General features: G+C 33.0%; 1 protein-coding gene across 2 annotated transcripts in view; it reads left to right on the forward strand.

The window, feature by feature from the left end:
• Positions 1 to 21039, forward strand: part of LOC106708926 (leucine zipper putative tumor suppressor 2 homolog) — an 88862-nt gene that overhangs the window by 12360 nt on the left and 55463 nt on the right. For both annotated transcript variants that reach the window (XM_014500534.2, XM_014500536.2), the window contains exon 2: positions 340 to 471. In XM_014500534.2, the coding sequence (XP_014356020.1) occupies positions 355 to 471 (117 nt within the window). In that variant the 5' untranslated portion in view covers positions 340 to 354. The remainder of the gene's footprint in view (positions 1 to 339; positions 472 to 21039) is intronic.

The raw sequence follows: 21039 nt of genomic DNA on the forward strand, positions 1-21039 counted from the left end.
TCAACAAACAACTGTATCCTATTGTTTTGATATTGTATTTTGACATTTCCATATAGCTTTTTATGGTCTATTTTACTTCTTTTAATGTTAACTAGTTGGCGCCCGCAACTCCGTATGCGCGGAATAAAGAAAAAAACTTAAGTGACCTATGTGTTCCTTCAGATTACTGTTCTACATGTGTGCCAAATTTCATGAAGATACCTTGAGCAGTTACGGAGACACCTTCTAAAAACGTCCTTCAATCCATCTAAATCTTTCTCATTTATAATATTAGTAAGATTACCGTCTTTAGTCGAAAAGTTTTCAGTTTAGTTTTTAACTTTTTTGTGTGGTTCGCAGATATGCAGGTGTGAGATGGGGCTGACGGAGGAGCAGCGGCCGAGCCCGCGGCGCTCACCCGCGCTTCCCGCGCCTCCGGCGCTGCCCGCGTTACCCCCGCCCATACAGCCCTACAGCGGCTTTCTCGGCAATGTAAGTACTCTACTCATCTATATAAAACTTTCTGAAGAGTTTATTTTCAATAGGGTGTCCATGATTTTATTAAGAAAGATAAGATTCAAAAAAGACTTTAAAATATCATACGATGTTTTGTATTTATATACCTAAAAACTTTAAGGAATAAGTCAATATGGGCAACATTGTTTGTTATAAAAGATATTTCATCACATTTTTTTCAATTTCCTTCTTCTAGACCATACCGTCGTTAATAATTTAAAAACGACGCTATTCTGAAATTTTTCCACTTACTTTTCAACGAATGACACTCCTTGAACTGACGCTCAATTTAAACAATTCTTTTGTAAATTTATATCCAAAGATAAAATATCTTATCCCCGCAACAGTAAAAGCTTCCGTCTGTCATCACAATTACCATATAGTGGCCAAATCCGATAATGTCTGGTGTTCCATTTCACACGCGCTGTGTCGCCATTATCATAAAATGACCGGGCGCCCGGCGGTCGGCCATCTGTCTTGCTCTGTCGACTTTCCTCGACTTATCGCTGGCCAGTTCGAAACTAACGGTGTCGAGATGAAAGTGACTACTTAAAACTAGAGATTCGCTCTCAACCTGAACTAAAGCTTCCCTTGAGCTCGTTTCCTGACGTTTATTCACCTAACCGACGATGGGTCAAAATTTGAATTAAGTATGTTAAGCTTTAAGAGGTACTTGGTACAGTTTTAAATTTTTAACAGCGATAGACGCCAGTAACAACATAAGTTGCACGAAGGGCTGACTCGTCCGGTGCAATACCAAGACCACACAGAATACAGGCGTGAAGTGGAAGAAATAAAAAAAACATTAATTTATAAAGTAGATTAAACATACATTATCATAAAATAGTGAAACTATTATTATAATTTAATGTCAATAATATCTTGTCTGATGTTTTTAGTAACAAATTAAGAAATGAACAATTTGACTTTGTTTTCACAATTAGCTCTGACATTTCAAAAATTTATAATTTATTCAGACAAAAAAATAACATTATAGCATAAATTATTACTTAAGAGATAAAATATTTTTTTTAACTTACTAATATTTAATAAATTTAAGTTTTTAAATGAGGTACCTACTTTCTTTTATCTTTTTCCGGACGCTCAGTCTATTTTAAACATCTTCTATCTATATCTCGTTGGAAACCGCCTTTGCCATGTCTGAGTAAAACAGTAGGTTTAAAAAAGTAAGTTAGTTTCTTGGTTGTTTTGTTAAGATGTTTAGTTACGACATCGTTTAGGAGTAAGTAGTTATTGTTAGTAGGATCTGATTGTGTAAGGAGACGGTAAAATGCGAGCGGCGCGGTTGGCTAGGGTTGCCACATCTTCGGATATCACAACCGGAATCCAGAAATACTTGGTATATATTCGAGCTACATATTTCACATTGTGGTTTGAAAACCTATCTATCTATCGCTAAGAAGTCAAGGCTCGACAAGTGCCTTCGAGTGTCTTCGGGTTTACATTTTTATAGTTTAGCAGCCCTATGTGTGGCTAGTGAGCTAGGGTATCGCAAATCAGAGCAATTTATGCGGCTAGCGTAGCGCCGCGCCGCGGGCGGGAACTGGCTAGGGCGACCAAAAAGATAAAAGTCTCTGGATATGTTATCAACTTTATAATATATAAAAAATAGTAACTTAACGTTAATTTATCTGTACGATTTTTAAATTAACTGAAAGTCAACACTTTTATTTTTGAATAAATTAATAATGTTTAATGTCTACGACTGATTTATACGACTATCTATAGTACATAGTTATCCTGTGATAATTTTGTTACAGCTGGAATTTTTCTGCAGTCACATAAGTAAAAGAAAATCCATTTAAATTTATGCAAAAATAATAAACACTAGACTTATTTTGTTGCATAATACCAACACATTTTCAATCACATTGAAAACTAATAAATTAGTCCCAACAATTCCATTGTTTATGGTCTATTTAATAAGAGCAGATTACTGGTCGCACACACAATCTTCTTATGCTCATAAATTGCTCGATTTGTTAACTCCGACGCTGCTAAGCCACCATTAGAGACGGATCTCACCGGAGCATAAACAAAGACAACTAGACGCCTTTACCTCATAAGGTATTGTGTTGAGTTACCCTTTTGTAATTCACGCATTCAATTATTATCTACACCTATCTCTTGCTATTTATCAGCTTTTTAAGGCAGTGCGAACTATGTTTTATTGCATAATATGTAAGATGACATTATCTTACTAATATTATAAATGCGAATGTTTAGATGGATGGATGAATGAATGGATGGATGTTTGTTAGAAGGTATCTCCGAAACGGCTCAACGGATCTTGATGAAATTTGGCACAGATGTAGAACATAGTCGGGAAGAACACATAGGCTTCTTATTACGTTTTTTTATAATTCTTCAGCTCTTAACTTATAAATTCAACTTATGACAACGAAATTAAAATTGAATTGCAATAGATTGAGTGACTAGAAAAGTTATCCTTATGACTATTGTTAATATAATATATAAGCTTATATCCGCTTTTTAACCCGAGAATTGGATACATATAAATAGGTGTGCTATGTCTAAACCCCAATATGGTTCTACGGATCTAATTAAATCACAACAATGCTGAATTCATTATGTAAAATTCAAATAACCCTTCAAAGATAGCGACAGGCGCCACGAACCCGGATATTTACTATTGTCTCGCCGACTTTAATATTAAACTTGATACATTATTCAAGGCCCCAGTCAATACGAGCCAATCGACGATTTCTGCTGGGGCTGATGCTAATACGGGATCAAAGCTAACGGTCTCCATGCAGTAGTGACCGATATTCGTCAACTACCAGTTTTCCTTAAAAACTTGTTGCATTACCTTTTTTTTTTCAACATACTTACAGATTTTGACCTTTTACGCTCCACTGATTTACCTGATATTTATCGTTATAAACTTTTGTTACACCGATTTTTCAAGTGACAGGTTTTTCGCGCGGTTGTCACATTTGACATTACTTTTGGCGCGTAACGGTTCTCAGCAATTTAATATAGATTAAAATAAGTTGTTATAAAGATAATTAAACGTCCAGTTTTTTCTTTATTCTACTATCATAATTTGTTCCACGATATTAAACCACATTAATTTTGTACATAAATCTTTGGAAACTTTTTCTTCATAAATCTTGCGTACATTTTTGTACGTTATGCAAAATAAAAGTAAATCGGTTGTGGTAAAATTTTTACATAAACATCCGCAATAAAAATCAACTACATGTAACAACGAAAGTCATAAAAAAGTGTTGCCATATAAAGCTTTTTCCAACACTAAGCGACAATTTTAGTTCATAGACATTGTCTATGGGCAATTTAAAAACGGCAAAGGCTCAAGATGATGGGGCAAAGTCGCGAGTTACGACAGAAAACAATACAGGGCAGCGCACGCTTGACCTCCCTCTAAGCAAGATTATGCTTATTTGCCTTTTATATTATAATATTATAAAAGGAACAAGTCAGCCGAGCCACAGGATGTTTACGAGCAACAAGAAACACGCTGTATCTAGTCGCTTTGAACTTTTTCTGTAATAATAGCGGATGTATTAATATTCCACTCCTTATACAAGCATTTTATAACTAGCCTTACAAAAATATACAACTTGTTTGATAATAATTATATTATCAATGTTTATAGTTTTTTTTGGTAAATCATGTCAGAAAACGTAGGTTTTCACTGCCGAAACTCCTATAGGAAAGTATATTGTTATCTCTATATATTTTAATTTAATCAGAGTAATGATAAAATTGTTGAAACTTTCGTGAGACATTATAATAAATTAATTAAGGCTTAACACACGTATGATCGTCAGATAACGGCACCGACTAGTTTCGGACCCGTCGGTGGTCCATCTTCAGGGCGAATGTTTATTTTGAAAACTGCGCGGTCGTGTCGCGTCTCGCACTGAATACTCGCCCTGAAGATGTACTCCCGACGGGTCCGAAACTAGTCAGTGCCGTCACCGGATACGTGAATTAAGCCGTTCTTAATTAATTTATCAAAATAATGATGTTTTTTATATTTGTTCCAAGTGTAAACGCTCTATAGTGTCGTGTCAAATTAGTGGTCGGTTTAAGCCGGTTGTGCCACTTGAGAATAGTCTACTACGGGCCTGGTGTTGCGTGGGCTACGCCACTCCTATAACATCTTTTATGACAGATCTTCCGCCCATCAATGATACACTTATTATAAAACTATCGGCCTAAATTCCATTATTTATATTGTGGCCTACTAATTTCGCCTACGCGATGTTCAAATTAAGGGGATAATGCCGTAATTTGACGGCGTGTCTAATTAATTATCCATAAAAGAACTTAGGAAGTTTTAATTTCGGTATTGATTTAATTAATTAATTTGAACGGAATACTAATAAAAAAAAATTGCTAAGAATATATACATCTCATTTTATAAAGGTTGCCAACAAATCAGTTAGATTTATAAACAAGAGAATAAAGTTAAAATTAAGAAACTTATGAATTCGGAATTTAATTTCTGAACCGTTCATATAACAATCAAAAAGCGATATAATTGTTGAAGGCAAAGGTATCGTAAGTATAGAGCCAATTAACAATATCATAAAGTTTTTATTTTAATTTCTCACCTCACGCATTGTAAAATCCAGATCATAAATATCTATTTGATAAACACAAAACTCATCATCTATGCAAGCATTAAATTAACGCGTCACTAACGCCCACAGGTCTCGATGTTGCCCGCTATCCGCCATTTAATATCGCGCGGGAGCCGAGCTGTCATTAGGCGAGTTTATACGTCTCGCTGGAGCGTGTTATCTATGGTATCCCGCCTATCTGCTTGTCCACTCAATGAACGCCGTTAGAATGTTTACAAAGATGTTACTCTACGTATAACGTATTTGAAATTATACTTATGAAAGTGCACTATGACTTTGCTTTATAGTAAAAATGTGTCAGTTTTGTAAGTATATATTTCTTTAGTCTACCAACATTGTGTTAATTGACAATGTCCTTGATAAATATATTTGCAAGATTATATCTGACATCTAACGTTATGTGGGAACTGCGACGAATTAATCTAAAGTAAAATAAGGGTCAGGGTGGACGTCAAACATACCGGTCCCTAAGTAGTTGAACGCTAAGGTGAGGTGGATAAATTTACAGATAAATATCTAGTGGTGGTATGCCGTAAAGTTACCGGCTGTTAGTGTACTCGACCACACACGTCATGGCCCCAAGGAACGGTTACGTTTAACACAGGGTAACAAATATCAAACATAAAGATGGGAACTTTTACTAATATCCCACAACATATTATTTTCATTGTATTGTACATGCAGAAGTAACCATTAACTGGCTTCCATTGAAAAAAAAAATTACAAAAATTCTCTGTTGGCAGGTGTTTTCGTTAACCTACAGTAATAAGGGCTAAATGATTGACCATCTTTATGAATTGTTAATAGTCAGTAGTTAAATTACTTTAACTGAAATTGTTATATCTATTCAATTGCTTTTAACTTAATACAATTGTTTCTGTAAAGTTGGTAGCCCTGGTAGATATTTATGGTTCTCAGATGAGATGGCACGATATTAATTATGTTGATATGTTATAGCTAGTAGGCTTTACTAAATGACAATTAAAAGAGGAAATGCCAACCACTGTCCGTCCTCAACCTATGTTTTACCGTGTAATACAAAATTAACACACGCGTTAAACCATCTGTTAATTAATATTTAAGTTAAATATTTAATTATAATCGCATCATTAAATACAACATTAAATTACTAACCGTAGGTTTCTCAGACTAAAATCTCCGTTGCAAACATATTGTCGTCGCTGTCAAAGTTAATAACAGGGATGAAGCCCATGGTAAATACGGTATGTACGTACATAATATGTGATTTTGTCTGCCAAAAGTGTTTCTTTTTAGTGCCTAGATTTATTATTTTAATTTTGAATTTATGCTTGTCAAATTACGAACCAAAATATATAAAAATCTATTATCGTTAAATTACTTTTAACCTCTTAATTTATAATGAACAGTTATGTAAAAATAAATATTTAAACTGTATTTATTATACAAAACAGTTGGATCAATTACAAACGAGTTGTAAAACTTAAGAGGGCAGAGTGACCTACATTTTTTTTTTAATTTTGTATTAATTGTATCGAATCCATTGAGGGCGTTATGACGCGACGTAAAAATTTTAAAGCTTAATTAAACGCAAAGATTGGATTTAACTTTTTTAATCGTTTTATATTTTTATTGGGTATCAATTACGGCAGTTTTATTTTTAATTGGCCTGACACATGAGTTCAGTGACACTGATGTAAAGGGATTTAAGTAACTTACAAATTTACATTTAATTTTTAAATAATATTTTGTTGATAAAATTTAATGTGACATCTTACTAATGCGAAATGCGAAAATTTAGATAGATGGATGTTTCTTAGAAGCTACCTCCGGAATGGCTCAATGGATCTCGAAGAAATTAGGTACAGTTGAAGAACATAATCTGGAAGAACACATAGGCTATTTTTTTTAATATCGCACAGACGGAGTCGGGGTGGCAGCTAGTCTTTGATAAGCATGTTTATTATAAAAAATAAAATAAATAAATAAAATAAATAAAAAATAAAGAAAGAAACTGTCCAAAGAAGAGATATATTGTTAAATGATGTAAGAAAATTAACTATAGTAACTTTGTTACTCTTCCTTTTGCATAAGCGACATTACTTTATTATATTCATTACCTCTTATGAACACAATTATGTAACACACTATTATTACACGAGATAAAGAATGTAAAAAGTAAAGACGAGAAGTAAAACGCTAGTGAAGTACTAACTAAACACCTTCAGTTTTGATTATACAATTGGGCTATTTAGATTAATCCTACCAGTATAGGCAAGATTTGATATATGTGTTGGATTTAAAAGAAATTATTCTGCATTAACATCTTTTAATGATTAACATATAAATATATGTTTCTTTAGTTTCATACTGTCTATGTTATATGTCTATTGGATATTGATTTTCAAAGAGAGTATTTATGTACAAACGGTACGTCAATGGAAATTCATGGTTATATAAACATATATAACATAGATAATAATATAAGTAAACATAAAAGGTCACTAAAAAGGCAAAAAATATAAACATAATTTAAGTTTGTTAAGTTTGTAAATGTCGCGGAAATTTTGTGAGCGGTGTTCTCTTTATCTGATATAAAATAATCATTTACCTCATAGTAAACAAGTACATAAATTTAGTAATTAAACAGGGTGGTCCAAACTATATAAATACACCTTTCACCAAGGTTAATTTGGGTCATACATTGAATAGGGCTGTCACCTTTACAGGTATGAAATCAATTTTTCAAGTTTAATCACTGGATGTTAACTTTTTAGACATGTAAGGATCGAGCAAGCATTGTGAATGTCATTTTTCGTCGTCTTCAGATCAACATCCTTAACTTACCTTTGAATGTAAGGAAACCAAATGAATTTGTTAAGGCAAGTAGTAAACAGTTTGAAAGGCTGCGTAATTTTCGACGCTCAATTCCATGCATCGGCTAACTGTATATTTTGTATTAATATCTTAGATTAACTAACGGTATTGTATATAATACTTTTGTCAATATTCCCATGGTGCGAGGAGACTTTCTAGATTTGACGACGGACACCAGCAAATACCAATTACCGTCAATAACCGTTACTTCATACTGTGATGTACTGTCATATATAAATATTGGATTGATTAGTAATATTATCCAGCTATCTTATAAATGCGAATGTTTAGATGGATGGCTGTATGTTTGTTTGAAGGTATCTTTGAAACGTCTCAACGGATCTTAATGAAATTTGTCACATATATAGAACATCATCTGGAAGAAGACATAGACTACTTATAACGTTTGTTTTTAATTCTACGAGGACGGAATCGGACGACAGCTAGTCATATTATAATTATAATCCAATCGAGTGAATAACATCAGATTATTAAATCCAACAGTTTTTTATTTCTCTTCAATCGAATCTGGGCATTTAATTCTGACGACTTTGATTGTCATTATTATCCTTTACTTATTTTTCTCCTAAACCTGATCGTCATTGTTCTTAATACTCTTCTTTGAATACATTTAATCTGTTCCTTCTAAGCGTGGTTAAGAATGTTTAGTGATATAAAATTAAATTTAATTGAAAATTAGAAACTTAGGCTAAGGCGTTAGGGCTTTAATCTAAGGCCTAAGTCAAAGTAAGTTCATAATGTAATTATAAAATTAAATAAAATCTAATAACATACATGAAATATATATTAAAATATTTAATAACTTTACCTGAAACTACTCTATAATAACACTTAATAATAATTACATTAATAAATTGTAAATTAACATAAAATTATTTGTATCCTACATTATAGCTACTATTTACTTTGACTAAGTTAAGTATTTTATGATTTTCCTTTTTACATAAATGTAACGGAGAATGAGAGAGATGTAACGGATCCATAAAGAAAGTATGGATTATGACAGAGAGGATATGTGTAAGAAGGGAGTGTGTAACAAGGAGGTGATGAAAGTGATGATGAGAGAAATAGTAATTTGATAGTAAAAAGGACAACAGGTAAAGAAAGTAATAAGATGAAAGAAAGAATCCGTGACATAAAAGTCAGTGGACGAGTAGATAAAGAACGTTCTGATAAAATTCAAATAGATTGCACTCCAGGGTATAGAATATAGACAACGCAAAAATATAATAGTACCTAATCCATACTAGGGACCTATCTTTGCTACCAACCATTTGATATCTTTATCAGTATTGATGTAAAACACGTTTTGCACAATAGATGTGTGGGGTTGTGGGATTGTGAGACCGTTACAAGCGGACTGCTGTCAACTGGAATAACAACGTCACCCCCATTACGACGACAGCTGAGAACCAGTAGTCTACTATGCAAATGTACACGTATAGAATTCAGGAAGAATATATCGCGCACGACTTTCTTGCTGTGCGACTGGGACATGAATAAAATGTTAAACGATACACTCAAAGCTTATGGTGACCATGATATTATATATAAACGGTTTTTATGATCGTTGAATAAATTTCTATGCAATCAAAATAATAAACACTGTGTTTTATGTATGGGTATTGTACTCCTACGACTAGTTACTAAACCTCTACGTTGAATAACTATTAGTCAGAAATGAGATTTTAAGTATTTTTACGGAGAATGCACCTTAAGAAAACATCTTACTGGCAAGACAATGTTTTTAATTAGTTATTCCAATCTTGTTGTTTTAAAGAGACAGTCCTGAGTTATAATAAGTATCGAAGTTGTACTATAAAAGCTGCAGACGCGTGGCGGCGAAGCCGAAGTGTGCCAGACAGACGCACGAACCTGCTGGCATACATCGGCTCACACTTAACACACAAAACGTAAAATATCGCCTCGCTCCGAACCTTGTCCGATCACTTACAACACTTTTATACGACGCCTGATGCCTCTTTAGCGGTCCGCAGTTTTATTTTTTAATGATTTATCCGTCTCGGTGGTTCATTAGCATAATTATGATGTCAGTTTTTAAATTGACGGTCATTAACGCGAGTCCTGCGACTTCGAGTTTGTTTTGTACTGTAATTAATAACGATTAAATATTTAATGAAAGGTTTTCGAGTAGCGGTTTTATAGACTAATGTAGACGGCTCCCTAGTAAAGGGAGCGATGACCTTTTTTAATAATAGATTTCATTGTACGTATTATTTAGTATTATTATTGTGATTATGTCGTTATTAACAACCCAACAGAGTAACGTCTACTGAAAACGTTCAATGGTTCGAAAAGTAATTACAGTTAAACGAGATACTGCGAATACATTCCAATATTCATGGAGTTGACATCTGTAGGAGTAATTACCACGAAAATTTTACAAATAGATAATACTAGTGCTACTAATGCTAGTGTTGCGCAATGAAATTCTATTGACTGGTTGACCTTTGCACCAAAAAAACATCACTGGGTCGACATTTAAGTGACTAGATATTAACGAATAAACAACGAGCTTGTTGTATATCGCAAACAATACTTTCGCTGTTAAACTAGATTTAAAAAAAATGATGTTTTGAAGCAGCTGACGCGCGATTTTCAACCTTATGCCTTTGAGAATTTAAACATAATTCGGAGATGGGAGACGTCAATCGAGTGGCAGTGAAAGTTTGTATTACAAATAATAATGAACATGATGTCTGTCCGAAAGGATTGCGCCCGCAATGAAAGTGTTTAAAGTGGTATAGGGTATCACGAAAAGAACGGTTATGTAGGCTAGGTGATTCCAAAGATTGCTTTCATTATATGGTGTTCTTCGTAACTTCTTGTGATGTAATACTATTGTCTATTCTAATCGTCAACTTCTTTAATCATTAGTATAGAACTTTTTAGATAAGTGATCTATGTGTCTTTTACCCACCATAAAGTAATGGTAGTCTCCCATTGGGCCGATTCTATGAATTGGATCGGCTCAATCGGAAAAAGACCCATTGGGCCAATCAGCACAAAGAGAAATACCCAAGTTAACGCAATTTGTTGTATACTTACTATTTCTTTGTAAGGTATAGGTCGTGTCATATGTTATTCTCAACAAAATGTGAAATCTTGAAACTAAATGACAACAAAATGGTATTGTTGTTTGTAGGACCATAGGGTCCCTAAAGATGATTAAGGACAGACACTGGCTCACCACTACCACACTGGAGCGCAGGCGCACGTCCGCTTCGTACCGCGTTCGTCACTCAACTACCCAGAGACAGCTGTGCCTTCCAGTGTGGTACATGAGACAGTGAATTGTATCTATTCCATAGACACAAACACTACATCCCTTCCTTGTTAACAAGTTTTATTTTATTATTATTTTCAACTCAATCAACATCTTATATATATTTTTTACTGTAATTATAAATTAATAATTTCTAACCAGATTGTTTCATTCATTAATGTTTGATGTATCTTCATTTAAATTTCCATTAGATTTCCATTCCCCTTCCACTCTTTTTAGATGTGTAACGTTCATTCTTAGTATTTGTCCAGTTTCTTCATTCCTTACCGTGACATGTAGTTTTTCCGACTTCATGAGGCGTAGAGATAAATGTACTTGCAAGTTTGTTTGTCCTATCTAATTCTTTAACATAAATTCCGAGTCCTTTGGGGCAACCTCAATTCCAATTGAATGGAATTCTCTGTAGTCAGCAATAGAAGTGTTTCCAATTTAATGGTAACCGAAGTGTTTCCAATTTAATGGTAACCTAAGTGTTTCCAATTTAATGGTAACCGAAGTGTTTCCAATTTAATGGTAACCGAAGTGTTTCCAATTTAATGGTAACCGAAATGTTTCCAATTTAATGGTAACCTAAGTGTTTCCAATTTAATGGTAACCGAAGTGTTTCCAATTTAATGGTAACCGAAGTGTTTCCAATTTAATGGTAACCGAAGTGTTTCCAATTTAATGGTAACCGAAGTGTTTCCAATTTAATGGTAACCGAAATGTTTCCAATTTAATGGTAACCTAAGTGTTTCCAATTTAATGGTAACCGAAGTGTTTCCAATTTAATGGTAATCAAACTGTTTCCAATTAAATGGTAATCTAAGTGTTTCCAATTTAATGGTAATCTAAGTGTTTCCAATTTAATGTATTCACATCTACTGAAAATCATTACCACCAATTTAATTTTTTGATTACCGAACTCCAACTAATGAACTTTATAACAAACAAAATTACTTAATGTCACTCAAATGTTTAAATTTAAGATTTGTACTCTCATAATGAACATAACAAATAAAAACATTAAGTCTAACATTAAACTCGAAAAAGAGATAACAAACATAACATACGTAACAAACACAAATTAAAATCTATTACTCCGCGAACTAACTATGGAATAAAACTATTTCGTTCGAAGGCGTTCAAATGTTTAACAACTATCAGACGAGATAAAGAATTGTAACAGTATTAATGCTTTCAAAAATAAACTTAAATCATATATCATCGCTGAACTGTAATAATCTCTCAATATTTTCTACATATATAACTTTGTCATTTCTGTCAAGTTAGATTATCTTCTATAGTTGTGTTAAGGTTTATTTTGCTTTATATTGATCCTGTATTCTGTATCTATATTACGTATTAACCCGCAAGCCTGTATGATATACATATTTATTTTTCGGGTATATCAATAATTGTTCAGCATAGTTTAATAACATTTAAAAACTTCACAAAACATTTGTTTATAGCAAACGCTTTAAACTTACACCTTCCTTACAACGCACAGAAAAACTATAACTATTACTTTAAATAAATGCAATTACTCATAACTATTTTTTTAAAATAAAATTACGAGCACGGATTTACAGAAGTTGTTTACGCACGGCGGTACGGTTCCGAACATATCTACTCCCTTTTTTTTTTTTTTAATGAGAAATAAAGATCTTTATACCTAATGGTAGTCATAAAAATTAATTAAATTAAAAGAAATTTACATCATCTGATTAAATGATGTACTCATCGAACAACGCCATCAGAAGTCATGTCGTCATAACAAGAACAATGTTTACATTTCCGTGCATGTGACTGTGCAACCAACTTCATGGATATCTGCAATAATTAACAACTGATATAGGAGAACGGTAGGTCTTGTTGCTAACAAACATTTTACGTATAATTTAGATATATTTTGTAGAACAGAAAATACAAAACAACAAAAGTGTGAGTCATTGTCACTATCAGTGGCTGCAATGAACTCCCCCTCGAAGATATACTATGATCGCCATGAATAGTACGAAGAAAAGTATATAGATTAACCTTAAATTAAGTTGAAATCTAAATTTTTTTCATTATTTTGCATAATAATATGCATTATTATGCATAAATTTCATATAAACCAAACGGCTACGCCAATAAAGTATTTACTATTTAATCACGATAATTATGTGTTATTCAAATGCACACTTAGCTAATCCATTTCCCTTTTTTTTTTTTTTTTTTAAAATTGCAGTTGTTGCTTTACTAAGTATCAATATTATCATAAGTCATAAGATCATTGGTTTAAGTATGTATCAATTCACTAATCACTCAGCGTTCCGGCTGACGCCATGATGTATTTATCAAGCCGGTATATCAACAACACTCAAGCTTAATGTCAAAATTAAGTATTGAATTAAATAATTGAAAAATTTTGTATGTTGAAACTAACCCGAATAATAATAATAAATTAATAATAATATCATGTAGCATCGAATCTTATTCCTATTCTTTCGTTTAAAGAAAAGTTCTGAAGGGGTCTTTCCTGTTACTGAGTGAGGAGTAGAGTTATACATCATAAAATACTAATATAATGTTTCTCTTATATTCGTGTCTCTTTTTTCGCTTGCACTTATTCTAAGGCACTTTAAGATATCCCTATTTTGAAGCTCGACTTCCCCATTCATTTGCGGCCAATATGGAACAGTACTAAAAGTTTAATGTTGAAATCTTCACCAAAAGTTTTAAACTCTTCATTTACAAACTGCTGGCCATTATCTGCAGTGATTGAATGTGGATAGCCCAGTCGACTAAAGAGTTCCTTCAGGATGTTAATAATTTGTGAACCTGTTATGGTCCTGGTCACAGGTGGGCACAGTTAATCAAAAGTTAACTTCATTAATCTTTAATTCGTTAAATAAAAATGTAACTTCGTTATTCGTTAAAGCCTTTAATTAATAAAAATTTAACGCAAGTTAAAGTTAATTTTTGTTAATATTATAAGGGACAATCAGGCAAATGGCCATATGAATAATCTCCGAATCGCATGGACCGATTTTGTCGAGACTATCAATAGAACCTAGGCTATATTTTTTCCGCGCTTACGAAATCACGGACGAACGCTAAACCTATCTATAGTTTAGTTATATTTTAAATTCAAATAAAACTGTACCTGTACAATACACATGACAGCGTGCACTAGTTACACACACTTGTATACTACACTGACAATGATGGACAAATTACCTTTTCAGTCATTTTTTTTTTATCGACATTCCGGCATCACGGAATTAGAGATCTAACTAAATTTAGACAACACAAATTTTCTATTAAACTGTGAGACCTGGTAATATTCAAAAGAAAACAATCAAAACTTTTGTGCAGTATTTACAATTACATGTATCTGTTACTATTTGCACCCGTATATTCATTTGCTCATGCTCCCACAATTGAACATTTAATTTTACGTATAATTTGGTAATATATATATATTTGCTAAGGACCCACGAACAGACTTTAGTATTAACTACTTTTTTATTTATTAACATAGGTTTATCAATAAAACTTCTTAACATCAGAGGGAACTTATTGTAACATTGATAAATAAACTATATAACCAATCCAGTGATACATCTCAACGCATCAAACTATACAACTGAGATGCCGTCGATAACTTCTAGCATCTAATGATATATCGTCGGATCTAATGTTATATGTTAAATAAAGTTAAATTGCTCTCAGTGTACAGAGTGTACGTCACATGACCACGACATAACGAAAACAACCGATTGCGGGTGATGTCTTCTATCTTTCTTATCACCTATAAAATCGTTATAGTCAATTAGTAAGAATATGTTTTGACTTATTTTCAACGACATTCGATTTATTTTAAAACAATCTTTCAATATACGCAAAAATCATAATTACACTAACACAATTATTCTATCTCTTTCTTCATTTTTTCTCGTTTTAGCGTATATTTTTTTTGTAAACAAACAAATTATCTTCGCTATTGTAATAATGTACCTCTCTTTTAGTAGTCGTTGCAATATCAGCTGCTTCCTACTGAAAATGTTCGATTTAAATCTAAAATCTAAAATACCTTCAATTTAATGAAAGTTCTTTTGTTTTTACTAATACTTCTTATTTAGAAGAAGTCCGAGACACATTAAATTCAATCTAATGAATTTCATTTTGTACAATGTAATAAAATAGTTTAGAATATCTCTAATTTAATAGAAACCCAAATTATAAATGTATACTTTTCAATACTCCGAAGGTACCTTATTAGGTTTACCTATTTACGCATTCATATATCCAATTTAATGGATATCCAAAATAGACGAAGATATATCTCCAATTTAATGGAAATCCAGAGCACTACATATCTGTATTATCTATATATATAAAAGAAAGCCGTATCAGTTACACCATCTACAACTCAAGAACGGCCGAATCGATTTGACCGAAAATTGGTGGGCAGGCAGCTCAGAACCAGGAAACGGACATAGGACTACCTCTACCCCGTTTTCTATCCTTTTATTCCGCGTGGACAAAGTCGCGGGTAAAAGCTAGTTTTAGTTAAAATGATAGCCGATTTTCAAAATACGGCCTGTACCTGTCATTTTACGTGAAATACTTAGTTGCAGTTAATAGATAATAGACCCATATTTCGTATGACACTGTCTTAGATCCTAGAACGGTTCGTTGAAGAAGATTCACAAATACCTTTGCCAGAAATATAATTATTTCTGAACAAAATAAATATGTCAGTTGATACTTATTGTAGCATTTGATGTGTCTCGTTACAGAGAATATTTGATGACCTAATAGTGAGTAGATTAATATAACAGATTTAAAACATCTTTACAAATAAATCAGGCCACCCGTTGACCCCGCCTTTTATTGACGTTCCTTACACTTATGAAGATTGATATTGTAAGTACTCGAAGGTATAATAATTTACAATAATTTCAATCGCTTTTTTTACAATTAATTTTTTTTACAGTTAGCTGTAATAATTTGTAAATATTATTGACAATTAAAATTTTTGTGAACTAAACTTTAATAGACAAATATTCCTACTCATAATAAATAGATAACGACGGCGGAAGTGATATCGCATGCTTGCAATAAATCATCATTACTATTTTACACGTATACAACTTATAAAATCGGATAATACTGTAAACTAATGTTCCCCATATCATATCTTTCCATCTTTCTTCTATTATGAAATCTATAATAATTGTACACCACTTTTAGGCATAAAATGAAATATCTTGATTGCAATGTTTTAATTTACACACAAGTATTTTATTACTTAGGGCGCAAAATACGGACATAGTTACCAATTTTCTATTTTGTTTTTTTTTTTTTTCACCTCGTCGCCATTTGTAGGACCATAGGGTCCCTAAAGATGATTAAGGACAGACACTGGCTCACCACTACCACACTGGAGCGCAGGCGCACGTCCGCTTCGTACCGCGTTCGTCACTCAACTACCCAGAGACAGCTGTGCCTTCCAGTGTGGTACATGAGACAGTGAATTGTATCTATTCCATAGACACAAACACTACATCGTTGAATAGCAATAAAGAACAAATCCATCATATAGAACAAATGCACATTTTGTTGTTATCCAGTGAACAATAGCACCTTGCCGTATTATCGATCGATCAGACGAGAAAGCAGGCGCCGGCGGCTGTGGAGCACAGATGAAGGTCACTTGCATAGTGTACCCACTACGTACAGCGAAAGTACATCTATGAAAACAAGAGAACAAAATATCGACACTTTGCAATTTCTAGACCAAATTGTTGTGGCTTTTACTTGAAATTTGGACTTACATTTAGCAAATTAAAAAGTCCAATGAATCTATGAGTTTGGACTACATAAAGTAAAATTGCTAAACACATATTCGAAGCTTATTTGTTACTCATGCTGTGAGCAGATCTAAAGACAAGAAGTGAGTTGTTTTTGTGCAAAATGCTGTCACTTAATGAAAACGATGTCAAGGGAAGAATTGTTTTATAACTACAATATTGGCAGCTAACTATTATGTACCAGGATCGCATAACTTGGCATTATCCACTTTACTCGTCTCTATTGTTTTCGTTGGCTCATCATCAATTATTGCAGAGCTAACAATGGACTCCGGCTCTATATAATTGAATATCTTACTTTTACTATTTTACTATGTTGAAATAATTACTAGCTTGTTATTGCTCTTCTGTTGTTTTCAAAAGTGTTGTTACACTTGTTATTATAAAAACACAAGCTAAATAATTCATAATAATGCACCGAACTTTTGACTTTTTTAATACAATTTTAAGCATGTGGACAGGCCAATATTTTATTTCCAATTATTTTCAGCACGAATTACTTTGATAAGATTTCTGTTATGTCTACATCTTTTATATAAAATTCTCGTGTTACGGGGTTCGAACTTGAACTCTTCCGAAACGGCTTGACCGATTCTCATGAAATTTTGTGAGCATATTCAGTAGTTCTGAAAATCGGCCAACATCTATTTTTCATAACCCCCCCCATTTAGCTTTTTTTATTAACTGCGCCCGGACGGAGTCGCGGGCGACAGCTAGTTATCTATAATATTTTTCATTCTCGTATGCCATGGAAAGATTTATACAGACTTCGTCATATATAATGCATAGAGCTATACAATACTTTATTGACCAGCACACCTACTCAGAGTAATCAAATGAAAGTTGAATTTGATTTGTTAGTAACACACAAAAGAATTAGTTCAGCTACCTGAGATATTCGAATCTAGGCGGATGTTAGAAAATAATTAACTAAATATTTATTGTAGCGACTAATTTACTTTCTACCTTCAAGCCTGATATTTTCACTCTGATTAGATAACTATACGTATGTAATTTTTGATTTACGTCATACTATGTGTACGAAGTTGTAACTAATTTTGTTTTAATAATTTAATTTGAAGGAAGCTTCGTTTAAAACTTGGAAGGGAAGTTTCTTTCCATTACATTAAAAATGAGGAAGTGAATTTAAAAATAGCTAGAGCTTAATAAAAATCACCTATTTATGAATAAAGCCGTTTTCTTTGATATAATTTAAAAAATATTTTTAATCGCCGACTTCAAAATTCGTTATTTTCATTTTATTTTTTATTTCATAAAAAAGTTTAAGGTTTTAGATGTTTTAAATACAATGTTTTCAGAAGCTTACGACTAAGGCATAATTTACTTGCATTAAAGTTATTGTCTGTGATGTTAATACGCGCCTCACGTACACGTTTATTTGTTTACGTTTAACGAGAAGAAATAAATTAGTATTCGTTTCCCAGAACAAACTCGGCGGTGCGGTCCGGGATCGGTTGAACAACGATGGACAAAACGGTGCATTTCACGCTATAAAATACTTCGCCTTTTAACTATTTCTTACAAGTTCCCACAGGGTTTTTGGCAGTCGAATACTTTTATTTCTTTTGTCTCTTGTTTATGGTATTCTAATCAAATCTCCTTTCATTAACCGTGGCAAAATTTGTGTTTTTCGGATTCTATCCATCCTGTTTTTCATTTAAGAATCATTGGTAAATTGTCTTACATTTCTTCCTCTCCGTTTTTTTATTTGAATTTTAATACTAGAGATGAGAAATGAAAATGAAAAATAATTTATTACAATCCAAAAAATTACGTTTTAACAGTTAAGCTAAGAAACTTTATGGATACAAAAGAGGTTGCTTTTATAAGTACTGATCAGTATCCTCGTATTAGGCGTAGCCTGTATCGCGAGGATCCTGCTCTTATGTTTTATCAAAGATTTGTTAGACGGCAACAAACATAAAGAAAACATATTCAAGTGCCATTTGTCTTAACAATAAAGTTAAGTCATTAATAATAAAAAAAAAATAGGCAGTGCAATTACAGTTTTTCTGTTTTTTATGTTTTTTATGGAGTCGTCTGTGTTCATTTAATAAGACGCTTCCATCTCCAAAACGTTCACTTAGTAGGTACATTACCAGGAATAAATATTTGAACAAACAATTTTTGTTCTGAAAAAAGTTTCTCTTCAAAGTTGTTGAAATTTAGCTCTCAGATTTCGTGTCTATTTATTTAACCAAATATCTGTAGATGGAATGACCTTGTAAAATTTCTGGTCATTGACCCCGTTGCACGTTGCACCCTAAACATATCGTGTAGACACTATGTTACTTCGTTCCGATCCGTGTCGGATCCATTTTGTTTTTGGTATGGTAGTGGTCCGTGCTAAATCTGACGGGAATTAAATGTTGGCGTGTTATTCAAGTAATAACCTAGCAAGGTCGTTACGCGGAACAGATATCTTGTTACTTTATAGATACCTAATAGTGTTGATGTAACACTGTTTTTGTTTTAAAAGTAATATTCAAAAGTTCATTTAAGTTACTGGGATAGTTTGTTTTGTTTTATTAACTTTTTTTTGATTAACCGTAGTTAGATATTATACTATCTTTCTTGTTGTTGTTGTCTACAAAACAAAATATATTTATTGAATAGGAATGCACAAAGCAAAGCCACAGTGAAGCGGCCAAGTATTGACTTGTTAACAGAAAGAGTCCTCAGTTGTCATTTGTAGTCACGACTCTGTGTACTTACCCGGTGTGTCCCTGTCCCGGGCAGTTCGTCGGCCGAGTAACGGTCAACTGAGCCCGGGACACACCGGGAGCATGCCCTACAACTCGTACTGTTGCCCGTCCGTTACTGCGTGGGATATTAAAAACAATATCCGATGCTATGGTGACAATAATTTAAACAGTTTGGACAATCTTTTTACGAAGTTATGTGGTGTGGGATTTTAAAACAAAATATTCGTTTAAGTAAGGTTAAGGTGTCGATATAAGGAACTGACGAAATCGTATTTAATAATGTAGATAAATGTTTGCCCCCTTCTCTTATAAAAAAAAAAGATAAATGTAAACATTGATGATTGAATAAACACCCAAGGATTTCCTAAAAATGTAGTTTTTCTTTTACCATTCATTATTAACTAACTAAACGTTTGTGCGATTTATAATTTTTATAACAGTTTTCATAAAGACTTTAACTATATCCGAGATAAACAAAGACGTGTGGGTACTCTGCAGTACGCCATTTAAGGTAATTCAGAATTTATGTAACGGCTTGTCCTTACACGGCGGCGCGTGGCACACGACACGCATTTATTATAATTAACTACCCTCAAAACTTTCGAAGCTTGACTGAGAATTTATCGACGGCTGTATCTTCAATATCTCCTTAGGATTTCACACATTATAATCCCATCCCACGCATAATTCTTTAATTTACACCGTACTTTTTTATTCTGTAAATCAATGTAGGATGGAATTAAATCTGCTGGACAATTAAATTATTTATGTATGTTTTTATAAGAACACAAGTATGAACAACTAAGTCGCTTTAAATTGTTGATAATTAATTTAATACTAACTGCTGCTCGCGACTACGTCCGCGCAGATTTGAAAAAAACTTAGTAGCTTATGTGTTCTTCCAGACTGTGTTCTACATCTCTACCAAATTTCATGGAGATCCGTTAAGCCGTACTGGTGATACGTAGTAACAAACATCCATCCATCTAAACATTCGCATTTATAATATTACGAGTATTAAGATGAGTAAGATTTAAAGTACGCCTTCACAATACATTATAAATCATACTCTATGTTACAAAACCTCTTCCGAGGTCAGGTCAAGAGAAAAAAAAAATCTTCAAAACTATTACTGT

Source organism: Papilio machaon, chromosome 11, assembly GCF_912999745.1.
Source record: "Papilio machaon chromosome 11, ilPapMach1.1, whole genome shotgun sequence".
NCBI classification, from domain to species: domain Eukaryota; kingdom Metazoa; phylum Arthropoda; class Insecta; order Lepidoptera; family Papilionidae; genus Papilio; species Papilio machaon.